Here is a 26140-nt window from a genome sequence, read left to right as displayed (position 1 = left end):
GGGCACGGAGAGGGCTGGCAGTGCCCGAGATGCCCGAGGGGGTGTTGAGCTGCGAGGGAGCGACAGAGAGGTGGGGGGAGACGGGGCAGCTGGGGCAGAACAGCGGCCAAGCTGCGGGTGAGGTTATGGGGCAGCGGAAGGTGTGTGCGAGGCGGGCAAAAGGGCCGTGAGGGGTCACAGAGCCCTGAGCGGGGGTGTTCCCTGAGAAGGCCGAGTGTGGAGCCGCTGGGACTGGATGGAGTTACCGGCAGCAGCACAGGAGGCAGGACCGGGCCCGTGAGGGGAAGTTGAAAGACACGGGACAGCAGGGCGGCGGTGGCCAGGGCTCCCCGGGACAGCGGGGCGGCCCCGGGCGGGTCCCCTCAGACCGGGGCGCGCTCGGGCCGAGGGGGGGAACCCGTTCTGAGGCGCGGGCGGGGCCGCGGGCACGCGCTGCGGGGCGGGGCCTGAGGGCACCGCGACCAATGGCGTGCGGGGGGCGGGGCCGGCCCGCAGCGAGCGGGGAGAACGCGAGAACCCGCGGGGGGCGGGGCCGGGGCCGGCCGGGCGGGGCTCTTACCGGGCGGCGCGCGCAGTGTGTGCTGGGTGACCCAGTGGCCTAATGGATAAGGCATCAGCCTCCGGAGCTGGGGATTGTGGGTTCGAGTCCCATCTGGGTCGTGCCGCGCTTGTTTTGTGCCGCTGCCGCGGGTCGCTCCGTGTGCCCCCCCTGCCCGGGACCCCCGACTCTTTTACCCGCGGTGCCCCGGCCCGGTCCCGCTCTGCCCGCGCACCGCGTCCCGCCGGGGGCAGCCGCGCTTCCTGCGGAGCTCCCGCGCGTGGGTCCCGCTCCCCTCCAGAGAGCAGCAGCCGGGAGCGCCGGGAGGGATGTGGCCGCGGCGCTTTGGTCCCGGTTTTGCCCAGCGCTGCTGGGAAAGCTTTTCCATCTCCGCTGCTCGAGCGCCCCGGGGCTGCTGGAATGCCGGGAGTGCTCCAAACACCACTGCTGTGCTCTTAATGGAGATCCTGTCCAAGTAAAGTCTGGGGAAAGAGTGCAGACACAGCCGTACATGAATGAGGGTTGAATTGCACCACCAGCTAATTCAACAGAAAAATCCTTGGAATACAGGTCTGTGGCTCACGTGTGTGTATATCCATCCATCCATCCATCCATCCATCCATCCATCCATCCATCCATCCATCCATCCATCCATCCATCCATCCATCCACCTCCCTCCCCAGTGCCAGCACTCACACTCCAGCTTCTGCTGCTCACCAAAGCAATGGAGGAGCCCTCCTCTCCTTCATCCTCAGTTTACATTCCTATTCCCGTAATAGCTATCTTGGGATAGTTCTGGAATTAAAATGTTTCAGATAACAGAGGGAAACAGGGATTAGTAAGTGCTGCAGTAGAAAATTTTGAGTAATATATGTGGTGAAATGTCTTTTATTTTCCACACTGTCCTGGTGAATTTTCTGTATCTTTGCCCATGGCTGCTGGAGACAAAGCCCTGAGCTTTTGGGAATCCTATTGAAATGCTTAATTAAGGCAGGACAAAACAAACTGCTTAAACTAAGCAACACTGAATCCCATGCCACAGGCATTGCTGAGGGTTAGATTTTCTGTCAAGAGTGGGTTTCAGGAGCCTTTCAGTGCCTTTATGTAGTTTTAAATTGTTGGTTGTCCCTTAAAGTCATGAACAGCTTCCACAGCACCCAGCAGCAGCTGGTGAGTTAAACTGTCACAATAGAAATCTTGTGTTGCAATAAGGTCACTTAGAAATAAGCCTTCTTAATTCAGTAATCCAAATCAGGGCTTGCTTGGTTTGTGAAAATTTGCAGAGTTCTTGATGATGGCAAAGAGAGATTTAAAAATAAAGCTGTGTGGGATCAGCAGAGCTTTCCCTTGGACTAGACAGTCACAACTGCATTTTTCAGTCTGAAAAGAATCACTGAAACTGGTTCCTGAAACTAAAAGAGGAGATTAGCAGCTGTATCACTGGAGGTGATCAGAAATCCCCAGATATGTTCCATTGTCATGCATATCCTTTACAGACCCTCTGTCCCCGGGTCTGGTGTATTCCAGCAGCTCCCAGTTCCCCCCCGGAACACAGCTCTCCATAGTCAGCAAAACCAGCCTTGTTCCCTATGATTTTTTCCCTGCAGAATGCCATAGGAGGGCAAGACTCTCCCCAAAATAAAAATCTGCTGCCAGAATCACGTGTGGGTGTGTATTCCCAGGACTCAGGTGATGCAGCCAGGGGCTTGTTCCCGATGGGAAGGAGCACATTCCTCCCCGGCAGGGCTGGTGGAGGCAGCAGCTTGGTCTTGCTCCAGTGGGTTGTCCAGCGAGTGATTCCCGTTTCCCCTCAGGCTGCCTCTCATTAGCATGGATCGGGGGAAGGGCATAAAAGACTCCAGCTCATTTTGAGTCTGGAAAAACTTTTCTTCAAAATGACAACCCAAGTGTTCTGGCTCCTCTGCTTTGTCATTAGATCATCTTCTGGTAAGTCTGTTACCTTCGGAGCGGGGCTGGGGCAGGTCTGCCTCGGGAAGCAGGGGAGGCTAAGGACTTTCCTACAAACCCTTGCCCGGGCAGCCCCCCAGCCTGCAGCCTTTTCAGCAAGTGAGGGCTCAGGAAAGAAACATTTCAACATGTTTGTGCAATGGGAATGTAGATTGCAATATTTAATTTGCCAGCACTGGGAAGAATTCAGAGCACCTGGCAGAAGCAGGCAGGGAGCTGGTGCTCTGTCCTGCCAGCCACCAGTGGCAGGTGAAGTTGGATTTGCTTCTGCATCTGGGATTTTTATAATTTGTATGTGACCTTTCTCTTTCAGTCCTCATCACCTGTAACTCCAGATGTGTGACTGACTTTAACATGTTCAGTGCATGTTAAATGTGTCCCTGCAGCAAGCTGTCCTGAATGGATTTATTTGGGTTTTAGTGCCTCACTGACAGAACAGAAATAGCATTTACATCTGTTCCACTGAGATTTTGTTATGTTGCAGTCATGTTTCTTAGGTTGCAACAACTAGACAGGAATATCTTGGTACGGGAGGAGGAACCTCAAGGTCCTGAGCAGATTGAGTAGAGAAAAATAAACTATTTCTTGATACAATCCATAACTGAGAAGGCGTGATAAAGTGGTAGAAGAGTTTATTTGCACACCCAAGTCTGAGACACCTGTTCAGAGGGCACAGCTTCACACTGAACCATCTCCAAACCCCCCTTGCCTGCTGCTTTCGGCAGCTTGGACTTCTTCCACTCCTCTCTCCATGGACATTCTTTTGACTTTACGTGTGGCCAGCCCAAATATCAGGGAATCTTTCCCATGACAGCAGCTGGTGAGAGCACAGGGGGAGAAGTGGCAAGGTCAGCAGTTGAGTCAGTTATAGGAGATAAACCAGGACGTTGTTCATCTGTGTATGTCAAATCTCTCTTTTCACACAAGGAGCTGGGATCAGCCTCCTACACAGAATAACCACGGCCGTGAACACCAGACAGAGGCTGTGTGTGGGTGAGCTGTGTGAAAACTCTGCTGGCTCACTCCAAGCCTGCAGGGAAGGTCTAAAGGAAAAGGAAAATAGACTGCCAGGGGAAGTTTCTCTCCTGCTGGGCTAAACATTTTGGTAATTTTTCTTTGTGAGGTTCAAGAGATCAAGGTGAAGGTATAAATGAAAGTGTAGGTGATTGCCCAGCTTCTGCGAACAGTGCCATTAAGTTAATTTTTTCCCTGGACTCCCAGGCACTTCCTCTCATTCTCAAATATCCTCTCAAATTAAGCAAAGCCCTGAAATAATTATTACTCAGCAGCACTAGCCTAATTACTGCTACTACATGCTCAAGTCAGAGATCCAAAATTGTGGATAAAGACCTTTCCAGTAGCATCCAAAGCTACTGAAATCTGGATGACATTGTCAACAGGCATCCCATGGATGGGAAAACCAAATAGTTCTGCTGTCATGGTCTCTTAAACAAGCATCCCAAATGGCAACGTGAACCTTGTTTCCTCAGATGCTCCCTGGAGATTCAGGGGTTTGAGAAAAGGGTTTGTTTTTAATTTGAAACAATAATAAAGTAAAAATGCAAATCTCCTGTTTTGCTCACACAGCTGCATTCCCTGTACGGGACCATCAATATCTGAGTAGAGGAACGAGGAGCTCTAATGTGCTTTATCTATTGAGCTATTTATTAGTTTTATGTCTTATTGTTGAAGGCCTCACTTATGGATTAGAGCCTCAAATCTTCCCGTTCTGAAACATTTGGAATGGACTTAAAACACTGATTTTCTCTCTCTTTTTTTTTGCCTGCAGGATCCCTGCTTTATGCTGAGAAACCCGGCCAGGCTCTCAGCAAAGCTGTTTTTAGCTCAGCAGCCGCTGCTGACGTTCAGGTGAAAGCGGCAGGGCGGGGCACGGGCAGTGCCAGCGGGAATGCCAGGGAAACGGGAACGGCCCCGGGAATGCCCTCCCTCGCCTCCGACAAGAAGAAACGCGCGGAGCCTTCCCTGGAGAACAGCACGGGGCCGAGGAAGCGCCTCGGGCAGCGCGGAGCGCTCCGGGGCCCGGGCAGCCCCAACCGGGCCGGGGCTGCCAACAGCGCGGGCGGCCGAGCCCTGCGCGCTGCCCCCCGCCCGGAGCCGCTGTCCCTGCTGGAGCCGCTGTCCCTGCTGGAGCCGCTGTCCCTGCTGGACCCCGCAACGGGCGGCTCCAGCGATGCCAACCTCCTCAACCGAGCAGGGAAGGCAGTGCCCTACAAAGGGCCCGACCCCTCCAGGGGTGTCCCCAAACCCTCGTGGCTCACCAACCGCTGGTCGCCCAGCTCGGTGCACCTGGGCGGGATGAGGAAAGGTAAGGGATGGGCTGCCCAGAGCTTCCCCAGGGCTGCGGCACAGTGGGGTGAGACATCCCAGAGGGCCCCTGCTGACCCTCAGGCTGTGCTCCTGTTGTAGATGGTGACAAGGAGAAGGTGTGTCTGACCGAGTGCAGGAAGGAGCGGGATGAAGTGGAGGCTTTCTGTGCCAGCGAGTTTGGTAGGTGGTGTCCCCCTCAACCCATAGGGACAGAGCACCTTCTGTCCCCTTGTCACTGATACTGCACCACTACTTTTAAAATACTGTGATTAGGATACAGTAAGTATGTTCAATAATTACCAAATATTCAAAAAGGACCCACCACAATTTTTCATAAACATACTTACATTACCCTTTCCCTACCTTGGACTAGTACTGCCCTTTTTTTCTGTTTCCTCTGGAGGAACAGTGTCCTTGAGACTGGTCAATGGGACTGAAAAGAATAATTGTTTTAGATACTCTCAGATTTAACATTGAAGCTGGGTTATTTATCTCTTGCTATTTAGAGCAAGTTTGATTTCGGGAATTGAGGTTTGAAATTAAAATTAAATGGTGAACCAAACAGAAAGAAGACTGTGATTCTCTCTCTAGAGAGGATTCTTCTTGAAGTTCCTTAGGATTCAGTGTCTTTAATCCTTGTGTTCACACTGATGTAACTAAAGGTGGCAGGAAACAGCCTAATATTTTTGTACAGACTTTGTTTAAGGACAAGCATTTTCTGACTGAAACCCTGCCTTGTGCTTACAGAGTTGTGAAACAGATACCAACTTTTTCTCACAGTATTTTAAGAGATAAGGAAAATACAAACCCAGTGGTAACAGATGTTTCCATTTGTAGAACATAAACACGTTAGGAGACATCTGTTTTCTCTAAATGGAGAAGTCAGGAAGTGCTTTCTACAAATGCTGTCCTGCTTTGGTTTTTACCACTCTCACACATTCCTGTCCAACATGGGCTTCACAGCAACCTGACCTCTGTGTGTTTAAGCCCTTACAAAACAGCTCTGCTCCTAAACTGAAAGGACAGGTTGGAAAAAGTCTGAACAACAGATGAACCAAGGTTCCAAGGCAGTGATCAGAGAGAGCTCTTCCTTGCTTTACATTTACAGTGCAGATGAAAGAATAAATGACTGAATCAGAGTTCTCCCCCTGAGGCAGGTGTAACACCAGGTGCAGTAGCCCCACTAACACAGAGCTGTTTTCCCACCCCTGCACTCAACTCTGCCAGAGCCAGAAACTGGGAGAACAGCATAAAGGGAATGTCTGAGCTCCCAACACAACCCACTTGTGCCCCTGACTAGTGTCTCTTGGTATGACAAGGGCCTTTTATTTCAAAAGCCGAAGTATTTCATTACCAGCTTGACTTTTTACTTCATTGGGAAGTTTTACATTTGAAAATTTTACTTTGTTAGGTAAATATGCCCACTTTATATATATCAGGGTAGAAAATGGTACTGAACCCATTGCTTTCTTCCCTAAGAAACATCTCAAACCTGTAAACAAGTTTTGCAAAGCAGCAGAACTTCAGGCAATGACCTCACCAAATGTGATTATTTGAAGTAATTCCCACTGCCCACTCCTGAGCCAAAGGATTCCTGCTGACACTTCCTTTACAGCACTTCAGATTACAACCTTCACACATACCCTGAAAATTGCCATGATATAAAATTTGATCCTATTTTCCCCTCTCCCTTAAAACAGCAGTGAATGGAATTGTTTATAACCTGGAAAGCCTGGGGAATGGAGTCCAGTGGATTACCCTCTTGGCAGACAGTGATGGATTGTACAAGATGAGTCGCCTGTATGTCACTCCTGACGCCGCCTTCTTCCGAGTTCACATCTTGGTTGTGGATACTTTAAACTGCAGTAAACCATGTCCAGACTTTAAACTTGGTAAATCATTCCAGCTAAATCCATTCTGCTATTCCTCTGCATGCACTGCAATCTCAGTCTGCCTTACTTTAATAGGCTTAGCCTGGGTTGTTGGGAAAATTTGGAAGAAAAGTATTTACTCAAAGTTGAGGCCTTTTTTCCCATCCAACTTTCTCAAAACTTTCACAAGAGAACCAACTGCATGAAGAAGTCAGGTACCAGCACAACCCTTTCTTAATTCTGTCCCATTCCAAAATGATGGCAAGTTTTCAGGATTCCTAAAACAATACAAGCAAGAGCTTAAGCTGGTGTCTTTGTAAGTCGTTCAGTTTTCCTTTTAAGTGCAAGTTTATCAAATACCAGCCTTTCCCCCGACAGTAAATCATCATTTCCACGCCAGCACCACCCCCAGGTCCCAGCAGAGCTCAGGGTGCCGCAGTGGAAGCCCCGTGTTCAGGATGTTTCCACCGGCACAACTCCACCCTGTTCCCAACCCTGGCGCCCTCGGAGTGACCCCCAGCTCATTCCCTGCGGCTCAGCAGCCCTGTTTGTCTCCTTTCCGTGTTGCAGGCAGCAGGTACATCGTGATGGGGCACATCTACCACAAGCGCCGGCAGGTGCCCGCCGAGCTGCTGCCCGCGCTGCGCGGGCGGCTGCGGCCGGGGGACGGCTGGGTCGGGAGCGGCAGCGGCTTCGTGAGGAGATTCCACAGGAAAAGCGATCTCAGGGTGAGGGCAGCTCGCTCCAAGTGTCCTTAAGGCTCCGGGGCTCCGTCCAGGACGCGGGAGCAGCGGGATCCCCCCTCGGAGCACACCGGGCCGTGGGCAGCGCTCCCGCAGTCCAGCGCCGCTTCTGTGCTGGGCAAACGCCGGGGCCTCGAGCACGCACCCGGTGGGGCTCGGCACAAAAGTCACTCCAGGGCATTCACTGGCCCTGAATTTGCTCCAGCTGCTTTCAGAGCACCAGGTTATTGTTGTTCCCCTGCTGCAGCGTGCCCCGAATAATCTGTAGTAACCGTAATGCAAAATTCTGGCAGTTTCGTCCTCAGCACACAACTGCACTTTGAACCCCTCACCTTGAACACATTAAATGATACCACAGCTTTATCTACACAGGATGTTCACTGTGCTTTCACAGTTCTGCCTAATGCATTTGATTCCAGAGAAACCAACACCACTAAGTACCATTTGTATTATTTTTGTCTCCTCAACCATGTCCATGGTATTTTGGAAAATTACACCATTCTTCCAGCAGAGCTGGATGTTCACACAAAGCGTACAGGAAAGAGTGTAATAATTTGAGTATATGAACACACTGAGTGAAAGCAAGTCAAGAACTGCAAACCGCAAATACCCAGTTGCATTTACAAGTGATGGTGCAGGGAATGCAAAATGAGCACAGGCTGCACACACTGGGTGTGCCAGGGCACTTTGTTCTAGAGCTGTGCTGAATGCTGTTCTTCAGGAGAAATATTGCAAAGCTTGTACTTGCACAAGTGTAAAGTTACTTTTTAAGTCAAAAAGACAATATTTTATTACCTTAGTGTGGTGAAATTGAGATGTTTGTTGTTCCCAGTCAGTATTCACAAATAATAAGTCTGTAAAAGAAACTAATAAAATTCTCATGAGGTTCTGCTTGCACTGTCTCCCGGGTTCTGGAAGACCCAAAAACCTTATGTAATGATGTTGCAGAAAGGCACCTCCTTGTGTGACAAGTTGGCTGAGGATTTGATACATATTTATATTAAGAAACGTAAAAAATGCAGTACAGCTTAAAACCCCACATACTCAGTGATATGTGACCTGCCACAGGAAGCAGTGGCTTCTATGGAAGCATTTTCTGTTTTGAAACAAGGTGGTTCTGACACACTGTCCTTGTCACACACCTCTGCAGCTTCATTTAGTGTCACTGAAAAGCCACGGAGCAGGGGATGGGATGGGCTACACTGCATCAAGTATTTCCTGACGTGGAGCCAAACACCAAGAGCAAACATCCCCTATTTGGGACACAAAAGGCTCTTACTGGAGGATAGAAATTTACTCACAGCATGAGCCTACCTAAAAAATACCATGTCTCACTTTTGGTATGTGAAAGACTTTGCATGGAACACAGCATGGATTGATGGAATTTTCCTGAGAAAATCTGAGGGGGTTTTGATTTGGCAGAAGGACTGTTCTGGCAATGAATCAAAGCTCTCGAGTGACTGGGAGGGACAGAGGGAGGAAGGGTTACATGTGCATCTCGAGTTTCTTTGTTTCTATTTTCAGGGGAAGTCCAGGGATTAAGCAGCAACTCCTCCAGGCATCCCCTGCCCAGAGCAGCAGCCGAGCCCCATTCCCCTTATCCTGCTCCAGCCCAGGGAAGTGTGGGCACAAACCCAACGTGTGCCTCCCTGGGCCTGTCCTTGGGAAGAGACAAGCTAAGGACATCCCAAGCCCCAGTTCAGTGCCCATAACTGACAAAAACCACTGGAATACAGATGTTGCTCTGGGAGCCTGAAAAGTGATTTATCCCATGTTCTCTTCCTGTGTTACCAAGTTCTCTTACCTTTCCCTTCTTGATTGGAAGGTCCCTCCTTAAAATGTTCCCACAGCAGCTGAACAACAAATCCCTGTGTGTCACAGCCCCACTGAGACAGGGCTGGAGCAGGAGCAGGACTGTTGTCATCAGGCTCATCACATACTAAACACACCTCCTGAACAACAACAATTCCCAGATCAAGAAGATTTCCAGTTTTGCACTTGCTATTCCAAAACCCTCCCAGCAATAACCACACTGGGAACTGGGTGGCACTCGTGTTCAACAGCTGCCATGGTAATTTTGGTACCTCACAGTCAATAAATTCCTTTCCAACAGGATAAATATGGAAAATTCTGCCGCCACCACACAGAAATCTGGGTGTAAAGGAGTAACTGTTCTCACCTTGTCTGTCCAGGAGTTTACTCGAGGCTTTTGGGTAAGCCCAACTTCTTACTGTACTTTAAATCTCCAATTAACTCCTGCATAAACTAAATTGAGATTGACGATAATTGCTTCAAATTTGAGGAGACAGAAAAGGAAAATCAAGCTGGCACAGCTTACATTATCCATATCTTACAACATATGACCATTTCAAAACAACTGTTGCAATAATTTATAAAATACAAAGAAGACGAGGATTGAGCAGAGATCACAAATCTTACGAACTTTATGCTTGATGGCAGGTGGGGATTAATTACAAGTGATTTATTTTCTGTAACACCATTTAACTATAAAACATCACTACTAGTAAATCCAGAGAAGTACCTCGACCTGCCCAATGGCAAGTGAACACACTGAAACAGGTTCTCATGGAATCACAGAATTGTTTGGGTTGGGTGATTAATCAGCAGCATTAAATTGCATGTATGTATGTCTTCCCTAAACAACCTGATTCACAGTTACATATGATCTGGCAAAGCCAAGACCTATATCCAATAACATTATCATTGTTTCATTAGAAACACCACCAAATCCATGTCAAACACATTACTTTATTTGTCTAGGATGATGTGTCCTATAAGGTACAAAAAAGTACTCTTCAGTTTGCCACAATTTGTTAAAAACAGCAATCTATTGCCTACAGGTAGGAAAGGTTTATATCATGTCAATATGAATTTAGGTATGAATAATAGTACAGAAATGTTGGGATGAGATGCAGGATATGTCCCAGTGCTGTTAAAGGTGAGATTTTTCCTTGTCCCATTAAAACACAATGCTTACAATATGCAGCATTTTTTAAAACGTCAAAGGACAACATAACCTAAATGCAACTACTCTTCTTTGACTTTCAGAAGCATAAATGGATTATTGTTTCCACACTGAACAATTAGTAATTTTCACAGATTGGTTAAATGACAACAATGTATGTACAAAAACACATGGGTTTTTAGTAGATAAAATCCCCCCAGAAGAACCTGAACACCTGAGCTGGAAGTGTAAGAAAGGGTGGTCAGTAGCAACATCTTTTTTTAAGAAAAATAACAGAGGAGGTTCTTGCATAGCAAGGTGTGAGGTTAAACCCAAAAGGAGCTTATCCATAAAACAGGTAAATCCCAGACCACTGGTAGAACAGAAGTTGACTGTGAGTTAGTGCAAAAGCTGGTCAGGTGGGTGAGGAGCTGCAGAGAAACCAGGGCTGGGAACTAGACAGGTACCAGAGCAAGTCAGTCACACACAGGGAAATAAACCCTCCTCATCTACAATTTGCATCTTCCTGGGCTCTGGTTCATCCCTCATGGCAGTGCTGCCCCCATAGGAAACATGGAGGCAGCCCAGGGACACAATTACAGATTGTGTCCACATTCCCAGAGTACCTGGCAGAGATCACTGAGCTCCGGTGGGCAGGAACACCTGACAAACACCTCCTGTCCCAGCTGGACACTCCTTTGGGCACCACAAACACCTCCTGTCCCAGCTGGACACTCCTTTGGGCACCACAAACACCTCCTGCCCTGTCCCAGCTGGACACTCCTTTGGGCACCACAAACACCTCCTGCCCTGTCCCAGCTGGACACTCCTTTGGGCACTGTCTGGTCAGGATCACAGGGCTCCCACCCCTGCTCCTGGCAATCCCTACACTCCTGCACAGATCCCCAAAGTGTCTCACAAATGTGGCAGCGCACACTCAAACACACCTACGGCTGTGGGGAGAACAATGATCTCCATTTATTTTGTTTAATATACATCCATATTTTGAATTTTAATACAAAAGAAAAAAAATTAGAATCTGACAAATGTTTACAAACAAGATACCTTCAAATAGATTTTACTCAGTTCAGTCTGGTGCAGAGTAAATGACAAATTGTACTGTTTGTTATATTCAAGGCAACAGAGTCTGTAGTCCATGACCACTCAGCCCAAATTGTATGCAAGCTTGTTTTTATCTACCATGAATGATAAACTCCTTGTTGATTCCCAGTCCTGTGTGTGTGCACATGTGTACATAGCAGCTCCTTTCATAGAAAGAAAAGACATCTAGAGGTCTTCTTGTACTTTTACCTACAGGAATCATGTTAAGATACAGAATGGATTACATGGAACCAGGGCTGGATTTCATAAGAAAAAATAATTAGCTGACAAATGAGGGCAGCAATAAAAAAGCGTCTTTTTTGCAACAATAAATAAATACAGTCAAAGTTTTCTGTGTGGACTTTAAACCAGCTTCTTCACTGAAGAACAGACGTGGCATTTCCATGGAGTTAAACGAGACCCCATTTACTGTATCTTTTTTCTTGCTCTCTTTCTCTCTCTCCTTCAACAAAACAGTTTTCCTGCTTCTGCCACAATAGTACAACAATTTGATCTTGACAAGAAAGTGGTGCTGCTGATTTTTATTTCTTTGTCCTTTGGACAAAATAAGCCAAGAATATAATTTGACTGTTGTGACCAATAAAAACACAGTTTACATCAAGTCTTGTCAGGATAACCTGACTAAAAACATCTGGCTCCTTAATTAAAAATTGTCAGACAACCAGATCCTTGCTCGTGTGTTTGGTTAACACGCTGAACTCTAAGAAGCTGTAGACTGCAGTTTGTTGTTATGGGACCTGCAGAATACAGAAGAAAGTGAAGAATTAAGCACCCTTCAGTTTGGAGAACACAGTTGCTGCAAGGTGTTGCCAAAAATAAATCACAATAGGAGAATTACCACTATGTCGCTGTCATTTATTTTTTTCCCCTTCAGAAAAAATAATAATTCTTGCTCTGAATTTTAAGCCCATTTTCTCTTCCGGAATACAAATATTTCAGTACTTGTAAAATGCAGTGTGTCACTGGGATATGCCTGAATCAGTTGTACTCACATATTTACATAATAGTAGTCCACCAAAAGGAAAGCAAAAAGACATTTTTAGTTTTAAATATTTATAATAAGGTCTACTTTGCTTAAATTTATTCAGTAAGCCTCTGGATTAACTTAATAGGAAAAAAAACCTGAACAGGCACGTTAAAATCACATTTTTGCTAAGCAGAGTTCAGCAAAACTCCTCTTTGACATCCACAGTTTTATTAGTGACTTAAACTAAAACAATAAAACACAAAGTTTCCATGATGAATTTTTCATTTTTCTTGATACAGTATTTGAGGAACAGCACAATTTTTTTGTTAATACAGTTATGTTCACCAGTGTGACTGCTGGCAACAAAAACAACATTTACTTTTTGGACAAATGATCTGGATTTTTAGGGCAGTTTAATGTCATTGGATTGTACAATAAAAGAAAGTGACCCCAACATCCAGTTCTGATTCCAGTTAAAAAGTTCAGACTAAAGATATCACAATCTGCAAGAAAAGAAAGAAGATGGATGGTATAAATGAAAAACAAGAACAAATAAGATGCAGCAGTGAAATCAGTGTGCAAGCACAGGGAGTGCTGGGGCCCCAGCTAATGGCAGTGACACAAACATGAGTTGAAAATTACCTGACAAAAATTATTACAGTATTGAACTGAAAAGAAAAATGCATATTCTTTTTCAGCAATGTCTATGTAAGGGAAACCTCTACATCAGCCCTTCTTCAGAAAAAAAAATTAAAAGTTTAATTTTGAAAGGTATATTTTGAATTGTTTCATTTTCCATACCCTACTTTAAACCTTACTTACTGCCCTGTTTCAAAGGTGGTAAATGATAAAAAGATGAGAGAAGGAGTAACACTGAAGTAATTTAATTTCTTTCACTGAATTATAAGATTCACAGCAGGATTGTCTCTTAATTAGCATGAGAAGTATTTACTACAGAATAGAACATCGGCACCACTCAGACACAGTATTTGCCCTGATCAGAAATTATTTTCTGCAGCAACGAGTTGACGTATCACTCAAATTTTGCAAATTCATTACACCACCCGAATTTTTAACAGCTCCTTTTGAATAAACATTCCAAAGTAACCTTCTTGAAATCATATTTAAGCCTTAATTTTGACAAAATTTTCCAGGAAAGTGCATGGAGTGGTAAATCCCTGTGCAAATACAAGATAAGCTTAGAAAGGAGATTTCAGGGGCCAACACAACACCTGTGGTTAGGAACACTCCAGCTTACCTGCTTGCCTTAAATCCTTTTAGTTTCTGTACAAAGAAAGACTCGAGAACTTCTGCACACTGGTAAAAAGGGGAGTCACTTGGATTGTAGTAACGGCAGTTATCAAAAATTTTGGTCATGTCTGCCACAAACTCCGTGACCTTTTTGTAGTAGCGTTTCAGGATTCTTTCCTCCATGGTAGCAAGGTCTTTAAAGAAACCAAAGATTATTAAAATGAGAGACTTTCATCGTAAACAGGAATCTACATTGTCAAGACTGTGGGAAACAAAGCATTATTCAGATTAGAGGCTTTCCCAGGAATGCTGGTTGTCACTGCAGGTCTCCCTCAGAAGAAACACTTAGGCATGAAATGTGTTGTGTGCAGGAAAATTCAGTAACATACAAGAATCACCAGGACTAGGGGAAACCTTTGCAAGGAGCTCCCACTTTTTCTGAAGAAATGAAGGGACAAGAAGGTCAGACAATTAAGATCCACGTACCATGCACATGTAACAACCATCACCTACGGATTATTTTTTGAATTCCTGCCTTGCTTTGAATGAACTACCAATTCTCATGGGCATGTGCACATTACACGTGGCACAGATGAAAGATTTTAAGTATAGAGTCATGCAAAATGCCAGAGCTCTCATCCTTACTGACCAGACACATTAAGGAGACAGGAATGGTGATATGAGTAGCAACTGTCCTGTTTTAATGCAAATATCAATTAAAAACAGGAACAAAACCTCTCAAATATAAATACAGCTGTGTAAATGATTAGTGTTACTTTTAGCCAGAAAAACAACTATCTGCCCTTGGAAAATGCCTTGAGGTGCTCATTTTGAAACACCAGTGATGCCAGACTGTGTGCAAAGAACTGCAGGTAGGTCTGGATTACATGGTGTATTTTACCCAGATTTAATTGTATTATAAATGTCTTCTCCTCCTACTTAAGTCAGAAAGGGCTAAAAACACTTTTGTCTGCTCCATCAATAATACTGTTATTTGAGCTTTCCTTATAAACTTTAACCCATCCATCATGGAATAAGAGCTGTTCAGCAATGTTGTAACAGCACAGTCCAAAACTTTAGAAAAGGAAAGGACACAATCCCTAAACAAAGTATTATTGTCAGTCAGCATACCACAACATTTTGCCAAGATACTAAACTGAACATTCCTATTTCTAGGATGAGTAAGGAGCAGGTGAGAAAGCTCAAATGACACACTGGCTCTCACTGAGAGATCTGAAAAGGTATAGGTTCAATACTGTAAGGAAAGGAGTAACATTCCCAAAACCATTTCTGTCAGGAGGTAGATTTTCCCAGGAGGTTTCACATGCAAGTGCTTATCCAGTTTTAACTGGTGAGCTCTAAGAAGATCCGAGTAAAGCACTGGAAAGCTGCAGCATCTCCCCTTCCACTTTGCCCACTTTCACAACATCTGAATCCTTTTTTTCCCTGCAACTTTAAAGACAAATTACACATAAAACAAAATTTACTATACTATCAAGTAAGATAAAGCTAATTTTGAACTCCATCTCTTAAGGTGCATGTCACACTTCCATAGCATCACCTCCTCCTCAGCCTCTGGAGTACATATCCCAACCTTTGGAGGAGGAGCTCATTACAAAGACAGAAGAAAATTGTCCTCTTTAAATAAAGAAATTTAAAAACATGAATTCTATCCTATTATTGCACTGATTTCCACATTCATCTGTAAGACTGGCAGTATTTAGGGTGAAGCAGTCAGCCTAAGAGTAGATAAAACAGCCCTCATGAACTTCTGAATGTATCAGTGAGAATCACAGTGTTTCACCTGCCTAACCTATGTATTTTGCAGATTATGGCTGGAGTGATCAGCAGGAAATTAATGTGTTATTCTAAAGCCCAAAGTCACTCACTCAGGCTGTTCTCACCAGCACTTACCCATTGGTTCTTTGATGACACCATAATAATCTGGGGCATCGTTGGGATCTACTGGTTCTAGGAAGGGCCATGCCATCTTGTGAGCCTGGCAAGGAAACAGGAGAGGATGACAACATACAAAAACATACTATTAAGTTAAATTAGGCATCCTAATAGGTAAATATTTTCATCCTTTTATCTCTTGGGGTCTGGAGTTGAATTTCAGGAAGAAGTGCAGCATTATATGAAAAGGAACCATCATCTGATGACTGGGTAAAGTTTTAAATGTCAGTGACCCAGCAGTTGGGCTTCAAAACAGGAAACTGAAATTCAGACATAACAGGATACTGTGCTGAACAGGCTGCATGGAAAAGTATGGAATGAATTTACTGAGAGAACTTTCAAGTATCCTGAAATTAATACACTTTCATAAATGTCTGTAAAACATAGGACAATGCAAAATATTACTTACAGGATTTCTGTTATCATAATATTAAGAATTTTACCAGAATGCTTAAAAATTCCTTATAGCTGTAGCAGAAAAGCCTATTTGGGAGTGACAGACAAACCAGAAATATCAGACAGTGTACATAATTCTTATTATGAGGATGCCATCATTTACATGCTGATAATGATCCCCTGTGAGAACACTCCTGAAATCTGGTAACACTCCATTAAATTAAGGAAGTGTGGATTACAACCCACAGTAAATTGATCTGAGAACAGAACACTGCACCTTCCAATACCCTGTGCAGTTGTACTCCCACTCTGCCTTTTGGGATTCTAAATCTGCTTCCTTTAAAAGCCTTCCACTGCTGTGATTGTTGTTTCACCCACTCAGGAGCAGATTTATTAATAATTGTAAATATTCCACAGCACAGTAACACCAAGCAGGTTTGCAGCTGACACAGTGGCACAGCTTTGCTGTTCCCAAATCTCAGAGCTAAATAAGGAGAAATCACCCCTTCCTCCCAGACCCACTGGGTCTGTCACAGTCCCTGGTGCTGCCAGCCTTGTCCTCACCTGCAAGGAGCGCAGGACCCTCCTCAACCCTTCATAGTCTTTATCTGTGAGAGGACTGAGCACAGTCATGGCATCCTCTGTGGACTGGCACTGGGGACACACGTACTCATCTATGAGATCTGCCTCGCTCTGCAGGATGCCCACGCAGCGCCCGTGGTACCAGTTCTGACATCGGTCACAGCCAATGTAAAATCTGCAAGAGCCAAACCAAATGTCAGTGCCTTCATCTATTTCAAGTCCAGGTTACATTTAAACACATACACCTGCCATCCCCTGCACACAAGCAGATACTTGGCATGATTAAAGACAACAGGTAACATCAGATTTCAGAGTGACAAACTCTACTCCAACTGCTTTTGTATTTACGGACCACTTCAAAACACATTCCTGAATTTTATACTTTCAAGCAATCAGGATTTCAAAAATAATTCCTCTGCTTTAGAGATGAAAGGAACAGTGTAAAGCCAGAAGCCTCACCCAGCCAGCATCCAAACCAATTCAAGATGCATTTTGCACAAACTGGACTACAACTAGGGCTTGTTTCACTCCATACAAGCATTTTTCATATGGAAGCTTCAGCCTTGTAACTGAATACAGAGGGAGTATTCTATGACACAAAGCCTTACAGTAAAAGATGCATATAATTCACACATATATGATCATATACCAACCACATACCCCCCCCCATGCTAAAATTATATTCTCCAGCCAGATCAGATTAAAGCACAAAAAAAATCCACTAAATACAGTATTTGTCTTTTAGCCTTTCTAACCATCCCGTTAAATAAAATAAAATAAAAAAATAAAAAAAATCCCAATTTAAAGTACATGGTGTTTTAGTAGATTGCTGTTAAAAATAAAAACCACAATACATTTTGACTGCCCTGAGGGACTTGACTTTTCCTAAACATTTACTGAACAGAAACATTTGGGAGGGGGAGACAATTACTGGAAAGCAATTTGTATTACGAATGAATACAATATATGCAGAATAACTCGTTTTTTACTCTTTGCAAGGAACAGGAAAGCACAGTCAGAGCAGTTTTGCTACCTAGACATGGAATAAGAGGTTCTTATCCGAACTCACTGCGACTCATCATAAGGTGTTCTGCAGATACAGTACAACTCCTCACTGCTGCCCTCTTGTGCCCGTTTACACTCATTACAGATGTACACATCCATTTTCTTAGCCTCCTTTTCTGTGATGCCAACACATTCTCCATGATACCAGTTAGTACAAAGATCACAGCCAATATAGAACCTAAAAGTGTTCACAATGAAAATGACAATGTAATTGTCATTTCAAATGGCATGGCACTTTTCCCTGCATTTCTCTCTGATGCACTTGATGCTGGGCTACTTTCTGTCTCAGCTTCCCTGCTCCCTATTCCTTACATACTAACATCTCATGCTGCAGCTAGACTGGCAGTAAGGTCACTTGGGTCAATTTTAATTTGACAATTCATCAAAATGCACATGTATTAATATGTACATATTAATATGCAACCAGACTTTGACAAAGCTATGGGCTAAAAATCTACTGACTTCAACATGTGTGTGAAAACCTGTCAAAGGCACAAAAAGACAAGGCCAAAGGAAAAGGTTTACATTTTCAAAATTGCAGCTCAAAAGCCACATAAACACTTCCTTAAGGTTCGAAAATGTAGCTCTCAGTTAATTTAAAAAACAAAAGCAAAGCGCAAACACCAACTAAGAGTTACGAGTACACTACAAGAACATGCAACCAGCAGTGTGTAGGTACATCTTGGTGTAACACGATACAAAAGAAAATTGGGTCAGGGCATGATTGTCAATTTTAAATCTTGGTGGTTTCTTTTTTATTTTTTTTTTTTTTGGAGGGGGTGTGTGCACTGAAAAACTGATAATAAGCTACTTAAAACTGTGACAAAGTGGAATTTTGAGTGAATAATGTCTCCTCTCAGACACAGCTGTGTGACAGAACCAGGTATGGTATGACACAAAGTGAAGGGAACCAGGGACAGAATCATGGGGATGGGACCTTGCACAGAATGATGTGACAAAAGTGTAAAATATTATGCCAGGATGTTTGTAACTCGTGTATGGATCTCTCAGAACACACCTATGACCAGTGACAACCGGATGGGTGACTCTCACATCCATTCTCTCTGCCTAAGCAAAAGCAAGCAGACTCAGAACCTCCATCCTCTTGGATTTTGGAGACCTCAACCCCCTGCCAGGTAGGAATTCTCCATTCTCCTGGATTTTGGAGACCTCAACCCCCCCTGCCCTTGCTGCTGTATGAATTCCTGCCACCCTGTCAGCCTGCAGGCAACACCCTGGGGACACCAGAGCACCAAGGGTAGTAGCTACCCCATGTTCCACAGGAAGCATCTCTGATGTCCTGGGCCTCTGCACACATCCTGGACACTCAGATTTGCCTTTTCTCTTGTTTTTCAGGCGGGCGAATCCTAAAATAAATATCACACAATTCAATTTCCAAAAAGAATGGCTACACATAGATTCTGGCAACTATCAGCAACTCAGCCTGCACCCCCTTCCCAAGAGGGGCTGTGTCTGCTCCTGGTAATGTGGGAGCCCAGCATCCAGGTGTAGATGCTAAACCTTGCCACTGGCATGTGGAGCAGGTGCCACATGATGATTTAACAAGTAAGCCGAAATCTTAGTAGGAATCTTAGAAAGATATCCTCACTGACCATCCTTGCATCAGCAAATCCCTATAATCCTGGAGTACCATGAATGAGAAATAAACAGAAGAAATCTGCAATAAAATACACAGCACAAAACAACTTACGAAGTTTTACTAAGTCAAAGAAAATCACAGGGTATTTGTAAAATACCACAACTTGGCTTTTCAAGTAGCAAACCTATCTTTTCTGAAGTAGAAAAGAGACACCAGCACAAAGTGGACTATCCAATGCCTACATATATATGAAAAAAAAAAGTCTCAGAAAACTGTTTTAAAACTTGAGTAATTCCTTTCCAAACAGTGAAAGGATTATGTACTTCAACGGTACAGACATCATTTGTAAGAAAATCAAATTTAAAATTCACAAAAAAGCAAAGCAGCACAGCTCAATCATATTTCTAAGGATATTACTGAGTTATTAACATTTCCTTTTCTTCAAGTTTTGTTCAGTGCACTGAAGCACAGTTCTCCATTCAAGCTACCAAAATTCACTCTATGACCACTGGAGTCAACACAGTGTCTAACAAACAAATCCCTTTGCTCACTCACTAAGTCCAGATGCAGTAACACACAGACTTCTGGTATCACAATCAGAGAACAGGGTCCCTCCTAAGTACACTGGGTGACAGAAAATCTGACACAGACACAAAGTTAAGTGAGCCTGGGGACACCTCTCAGAGGTGGCAGTGACATAACAGCCAGAGCACCATTCTGCTCTTCCTGCAGCACTGGCAGTCCAAGGAGGAGCCCCATTTCCCACACTGAACTCAAAGTGCAATGGTAAGAGCTACTCAAACCAAGGTGAAAAAAACCTCAAATATCTCAACTTTATTAAAAGACGTAATTAAAACCCAAAAAAGGCTAGAAGGGACCTCAGGAGGTCCCCTAGTCCTGGCCCTAAACTTCATGGAATGAAGAACCATGACCCATGGAGTGAATGCACGGCTCCAGATCTATGGTTTCCCTGTTATCAGCCCTTGAAGTACTATCAAATGGTACCAGCTCTTAGTTTTAGGTATTGACACTTGGAATTAGTTTGAAGTCAAATTTATAGTACATATATCTCTACACAGCACTCAGATGAGAGAAAACCATTACTAACTACTGTTAGTCACCTCTAGCTTAAACAGAACATGTAACACTATCCCCTGGAATCCACTGGATTCTCCACTCCAGCACTTACACCATTCCTTCACAAGCACTGTATGTAGCGTAAATACTTCTCCCCATTCACAGTTAGAATCAAACTACAGAGAACTGCAGTTTTCACTTTGTCAAATGGTTAAATATTCATTTCTCTCAACCCTGGCATGCAAATAATAACACATGGAAACCATTTCTCCCTGAAAAATTGTCCAAAGTGAACTGCAGTCCAGCGACTCGGATCCCCCTTTACTGGTACTGCCTAACAACAAAAAGTAATTTAATGGAAGACGGTCCCGAAGCTATTTCTGAAGAACATCAGCTACTTCTTCAGAAGAAATTGCTCAAACCAAATTGTCACTTGCTTCTGAGGCAGAGGCAAAACGGCAAAAGAAAGAGTAACAGAGCGGAGGGAAAAAAAGAAAAGAGTATGGGCATGTGAGACAGGAAGGTCACACAATGGAGACAGTAACAGTATCAATCGAGTATGTTCATATTTGTAACTGCTAGTGGAAAATAGAGACTTTATTCTCTACACCTCAGTGATCCCTGCAATAACCTGCCTCTAGCTCCACTTCTAGCACTACCTGGTGCTACGAGCTGACACTAAACCTAAAGCTAAGGACATGCAGGAGGGGCTGTGGCATCGCTACTCACTTGGACTCGTCGTAAGGCGTTTTACAGATGCAGTAAAGCTTTGTGTCCTTCTTCGTTTCCTTTGAGGTAGTAGAAATCATTTTCTTTTTCTTGGACTTGGAAGCTGAGGAATCTTTCTCCTCCTCTCGTTTCCTCTTCTGGGAGGAGACTGGCACGGGGACAGTGGTGGAGGAGGAGGAGGTGACGCTGGCTGCTGGCAGCTGCGGCGGTGCTGGTGGCACTGGTGGCGGTGGTGGTGGGGCAGCGGCGGCGGCCGCAGCGGCTGCGGCTGCTGCTGCAGCAGCTGCTGCCTGGGCTCTTTCTTTTTCTTTCTTAATTTTATTCAAGTCTCTCTTTAGCTCCTCCTGAAGTGTATTAAATGAATAAATAGAGGGAGGCACTTCACATGATTATTGCAAGACAGGGTTAAAATCTAGGCAAAAATCCCCAAACTTAACCAAAAATAAACAATCAAATCCATTTAAATATGCATTTTTTCATGTTCTGAACCTACAATTCACATAATATTAAGGGATAACACTCTTGGGCTACAATGGCCCACTGGCTGTAACTTATCAGAAGCTGTTCAATGAAAGAAGGTAATTTCAGTCCAGAAGAAAACCAAGAGCCCTTCAAAGGACATATGAGCAGCTTTGCAGAGATCCACAACCACAGTTTCTTCCTGTAAATTTCCTTAAATTCTCACTAAGTAAACAGACAAAGATTAACACAGAAATACTCTCCCCAGCTTAATATCAAGTTAGTCTTTGAAACTCTGTCTTACCTGCACTTCAATCTGTAGATCTTTGTCCAGAAGTGCTCTTTTTTTCAGTATTTCAGCTTTCAGCTGCTCTTTATGCTTGAAAAGCAGAGCTGAGAGCTTGGTCGCGTTCTGTTTGCTCCGCTTCTGCTCCACACTCTCTTCTCGCTTCCGTTTCTTAGCTGCCTGTTTTTCTTCTTTATCTATCTTATCCAGAATATATTTCATCACTTGGTTGCACACAATCATTCTGGGGAAGGAATAAAGGAAAAGGACATTGTGCTGACCTGCCTGTTTATTCCCAGTTGAGAACCAGAATCAATCCTCCAGTCACTGCAAGCTCATTATTGTATTTCCTAAGATGTACAAGGTAAATTTAGCAATACCCAGTGCTTCCACTCCTGCTTATTTACTAGAGCACTGCTGGGAGAGATCAAGTCCCTTGTTAGGCTCAAGAGGGCCAATTCCAATTTCACTTAAATGATCTGAGTACTAATTGTTCCTCCTTTCCCCCATCTGATTCCCAACAAAGCTTTGGGTTTAGTAGGATGAGAGAGATTTTTACTCAATTCAGTTTCCTCAATTTGTTTGAAAGAGCTGGATTTTTAATGCTGATGTAGGATGAAAGTGAATTGGAAGCCTGTAACTTCTTCAAAACAAGATATGTCTACACTCCAGTGACCACAAAATACTACCAAGATTTTATGTTTTGGCATATGGACTGACAAACACTTTTCACTCTACAGAATTCACTATAAACAGTTCCCAACTTCTCCACTAATGACAGCTCAAGATTAGTTTTTCATCTGCTTGTTGTACCTTCAACTATAAATCTATTTACCTGCTCACTTGTTTTGCACCCTTTATTTATTTTGCTTTATATTTCAATTAGAAAATTAATGTATTTTGGTTCTTTTTAATTTACTTTTCCCTTCCCCATTCTTTTCCAAAACCATTAGAAAAGCAAATGCCTGTTGCCAGAGTGACCACAAAAAACAACTCCCATTGAGCTGAGAGGAAACAGCAGAATAGCAGTGGCCAGGACAAGCAGCTGGCTAGCAACTCTGTGGTCTCAGGTATTTTGTTCTTTGATAGACACCTGGAATTTGATGACAATGGAATATGTAGATAAATATTTGTAGAGTCATACAATTTTTTGAGTTTGCTCTTTATACCTGCACTGTATCTACTTGGTTTAACCTGGATTTTTCATGGACTAAAGATCCCCACATTGTATTTTTGAAGAAGAATAAATCAGTGAAATGGAAAAGCAGCTGCACCACAAACCAGGCTAGTTTGAACTGTTTTTTTATCTTTCTCTTAAATTGGACTTTTGTCAGTCGAAACACCTATTTGGTTATCTGACACCATTAAATGAAGAGCATATCCAATACATCTTTTTCTTTATGCAACTGTGAACAGTAAAGGAGTGGCACCCAAGGATAGTGTTGTAATCAACTGAGCTTCTGATTTGATGATCAACATTTTATAGAACATACTCTTCTTTTTCTTAGTATCTGACACACACTTGTGATTATCTAATTGGAGCAACTGCATGTGTGAAAAGGAGTCAAAATAATCCCAAGACAAATGACAAACACTCCAAATTTCTGTTTAGCAGCTTCAAGCATAAAATCTCTCAGTTTGTCAATCTGTCTTCCAACTCTTCAGCTCCTTCTGTAGAGTGGGATGTGCAGGGACAAGAATGGAAACACATGGCCATGATAAAGGACAAACAAAACCCAGGCTTTTTTTGCAGCAGAAGCATTAATTCTCCATTCTGTGCTTCTTTACTTGAGTAAAGAGCTTCAAACACAATATGTAACATTACTTAAAAACATATTAATCGAAATAAAAATTGAGATTATACTAGATGAGATTAATATAATTGTGAAAGCTACTTTTAAGTGTTACTCAAACCAAGCTTATATTGCAACACTTCTTTAAGCATTTCATTATGATACCATTAAAAGATACAACAAATGAAAGATCTGATATCTATGAATGCACTCTAATGCATATTCACCTCTGATTTTCTTCCCTCTCAGCTGGAGTCAGCATCTTCTTCTGTTTCAAATGTTCTATGACAGCATTCTGCTTCATAACCACCTGTAAGATGATACAGAATCCAAAATAAAAGATGAAAACTTAGCCAGTATTTCACAGTATTATGGGGAGAGCCAGGACATTTCCTAAGTTAAAGTGTCATTTATTTTACTAAATGATAAAATAAAGCTGATTTTATCAGGGGAGCAGTGCTTGTTTAAAACAATTATTGAAAATTCAAAAAGAAATTGAGAAAGAAAACACCACCACCCCAGAGAAGGATATTTTGCTTATGCCAAGTTTGAACCCAGGAACTAATTAAATGTAAATTGACTGTATTTCCTCAGTGACTGGTTGTTTTATTTTAGAAGTGGTAATAGTCCATTATATATTTTTAAGCCCTGCAGCCATCCAACAGCATCACATTTCAGATACCTCTTTGGAACCTCAGTTTTCAGGTAATGGAAGTACTGCACGTGTGTTCTGTCCATCAGCTCTCCTAGCTCTGACCTATCTTTCCTGAATTGAGAATAGAGATGGATTTGTCCCAGCAGCTAATGGTAAACTGAATCAAGGTGACAGAAGAATGCAAACATGGTACAAGTGACTTGATGTCCTGAATTAACTTGGAACATGTCATTAAATTGCCAATAGCAATCGTGCACTATCTTTGAAAGAATCAAATTAACTGCCTATCAAATGTATTAACATTGTTAACAAGACCAGGCATTTCAAATTAGATTTCTTCATTCATTAAGTGTTAATTTCCTTCTGTTAACTTTACCTGTTTCTGGGTAATGTCACTTTGATTAGAAGCCTGAAGGGTGTGCTCACGTTTAATTTCTATCTGCTGCTGCTTTTTCTTCTGCTTCTGCTCCCTGAATTGCTGGACTCTGTGCAGCTGCTCCTGCACACTAGCTGCTTGCACTGCCACCACACTGGCAATCTGCTGAGCCTGTGCTGGGCTACTCTGCTGGACCTCAAGAGGCAACTGAAGCTGGATCTGGGGCACACTGCCCTGCTGGGCTCGTATCCGAGCCACAGCACGGGGCTGCAGCTGAGAGAGGACTTCCACTTGCTGCTGGAGCTGAGGCACTGCAGTAACACTTGTTGGAGGCTGCTGAAGTTGCAGCTGAGCATGAGCTGGGCACTGCACAGGAACCTGATTTAAACTTTGAGTACTTGCAAGGGTTGGGCCGGAGGTCTGAACCTGAGGCTGTGATTGCTGCAGGCGAGCTGGAATCTGTATGGGAGTGGGGGGCCACATCAGACTGGGCTGTTGGATTGGAGTTTGCACCTGAGCTGGATGCTGAGCCTGGGCCTGGCCTGGGGGCAGGCCCGCGGGCGGCGGCTGCGTCGGGCCTGGCGCTGGCGAGAGCCCCGGAGCCTGGGCTGGAGACTGAGCCGGAGATTTGGAGGGCTGAGCTTCGGGAGGGGCCGCGGGGTCCCCGGGAGCCTCGGGCTGGTTCGGGGCCTCGGGCTGAGCGCCCTGGGGCTGAGCCCCCGCGGGCTGTGCCCCCGAGCTGGGCTGGCCCGGGGGCTGCCCCTGCCCCGTGGGCACGGCCGGAGCCGGAGGCGCCTGCAGAGCCGGCTTCGCTTCCCCCGCAGCTGTGAACACAAACCAGGAGTCCATTAATGGCAAATGGCACGGCTAGGAGCCTTGATAACCCAAACCCGCCGAACTACTGCAAAGCTCTGCGCAGGAACTCAACCACAGACTCTGCAATACACTTCCAGCAAACTCACTGCAGTAACAGACAACCTCCAACTGCATAAATACCCTCATGCAATTGAAATGGAAGCTTTTTTCTGCTGAACAGAACATTGCTTACCCGAGGTGGAAGTAGAAACGGTGGTTGTAGTTGTGCTAGCTGTAGTAGCAGCTGCTGGTAGTGGGGTGAACAGAAATCTCTGAATTGTACCATTTGGCATAGCTGCTTGCATAAGCTGCTGTCCTGGACCAGGTATTACAGTCACACCCTGAGGGATTAATTGTAATTGACCAGTAGTTTGACCTTGTCCCTGAATTACCACAGTTAAGCCTTGACTGCCACCCTAAAAAAAAGTTAATATTGATGTATTAGTGATGTAATTCTTAGACAGGCTCTGCTGAACATCAGAACAATCAGGGGTTTGGATTTCAGAATTCAGTATTTTTATCATATACCATACTCCTAAAACCCAGAACTAGTATCTG

The 26140-nt window shown here is 44.1% G+C and overlaps 2 protein-coding genes, 1 long non-coding RNA gene and 1 other non-coding gene across 15 annotated transcripts in view; 2 read left to right on the top strand and 2 right to left on the bottom strand.

Annotated features, from left to right (window-relative positions):
• The first annotated feature begins 564 nt into the window (after positions 1 to 564).
• C18H17orf58 (chromosome 18 C17orf58 homolog) lies at positions 565 to 8342 on the top strand. The gene is made up of 5 exons (XM_030287471.4): positions 565 to 1108; positions 4296 to 4832; positions 4916 to 5014; positions 6535 to 6726; positions 7276 to 8342. Exons 1-5 carry the CDS (start codon positions 1054 to 1056, stop codon positions 7461 to 7463), a joined length of 1071 nt encoding a protein of 356 aa, XP_030143331.4. The 5' UTR covers positions 565 to 1053; the 3' UTR covers positions 7464 to 8342.
• Positions 588 to 660, top strand: TRNAR-CCG (transfer RNA arginine (anticodon CCG)). The gene has a single exon. It is a non-coding gene; the product is annotated as a tRNA-Arg (tRNA).
• A 3025-nt stretch (positions 8343 to 11367) lies between the features above and the next one.
• Positions 11368 to 26140, bottom strand: part of BPTF (bromodomain PHD finger transcription factor) — a 52556-nt gene continuing 37783 nt past the window's right edge. For 8 of the 12 annotated variants that reach the window (XM_072936944.1, XM_030287438.4, XM_072936937.1 and 5 more), the window contains 10 exons: positions 25776 to 25998; positions 25241 to 25551; positions 23924 to 24006; positions 21922 to 22147; positions 21159 to 21502; positions 17757 to 17930; positions 16670 to 16862; positions 15668 to 15752; positions 13761 to 13947; positions 11368 to 12272 (listed from right to left, as the gene is read on the bottom strand). In XM_072936944.1, coding sequence (XP_072793045.1) covers positions 12236 to 12272; positions 13761 to 13947; positions 15668 to 15752; positions 16670 to 16862; positions 17757 to 17930; positions 21159 to 21502; positions 21922 to 22147; positions 23924 to 24006; positions 25241 to 25551; positions 25776 to 25998 — 1863 coding nt within the window. In that variant the 3' untranslated portion in view covers positions 11368 to 12235. Of the gene's footprint in view, positions 12273 to 12713; positions 13006 to 13760; positions 13948 to 15667; positions 15753 to 16669; positions 16863 to 17756; positions 17931 to 21158; positions 21503 to 21921; positions 22148 to 23923; positions 24007 to 25240; positions 25552 to 25775; positions 25999 to 26140 lie in introns of those variants that run through there. The other 4 variants (XM_072936943.1, XM_072936947.1, XM_072936938.1 and 1 more) reach the window with 3 other exon arrangements.
• LOC140685252 (uncharacterized) lies at positions 18500 to 21152 on the bottom strand. The gene is made up of 2 exons (XR_012058571.1): positions 18923 to 21152; positions 18500 to 18872 (listed from the first exon to the last, which is right to left on the bottom strand). It is a non-coding gene; the product is annotated as an uncharacterized lncRNA (long non-coding RNA).

This window comes from Taeniopygia guttata, chromosome 18 (assembly GCF_048771995.1).
Source record: "Taeniopygia guttata chromosome 18, bTaeGut7.mat, whole genome shotgun sequence".
NCBI lineage: Eukaryota > Metazoa > Chordata > Aves > Passeriformes > Estrildidae > Taeniopygia > Taeniopygia guttata.
The sequence above is the reverse complement of the archived record's forward strand: the minus strand, read 5'-3'. Positions and strand labels throughout refer to the sequence as shown.

Excerpts from the sequence above, each read along its gene's own strand:
- C18H17orf58 (XM_030287471.4), top strand. The coding sequence starts at position 1,054 with ATGAGGGTTGAATTGCACCACCAGCTAATTCAACAGAAAAATCCTTGG. Across the intron at positions 1,109-4,295 it reads GAAAAATCCTTGGAATACAG|GATCCCTGCTTTATGCTGAG; the intron begins GTCTGTGGCTCA and ends TTTTGCCTGCAG. Across the intron at positions 4,833-4,915 it reads CCTGGGCGGGATGAGGAAAG|GCTGTGCTCCTGTTGTAGAT; the intron begins GTAAGGGATGGG and ends GCTGACCCTCAG.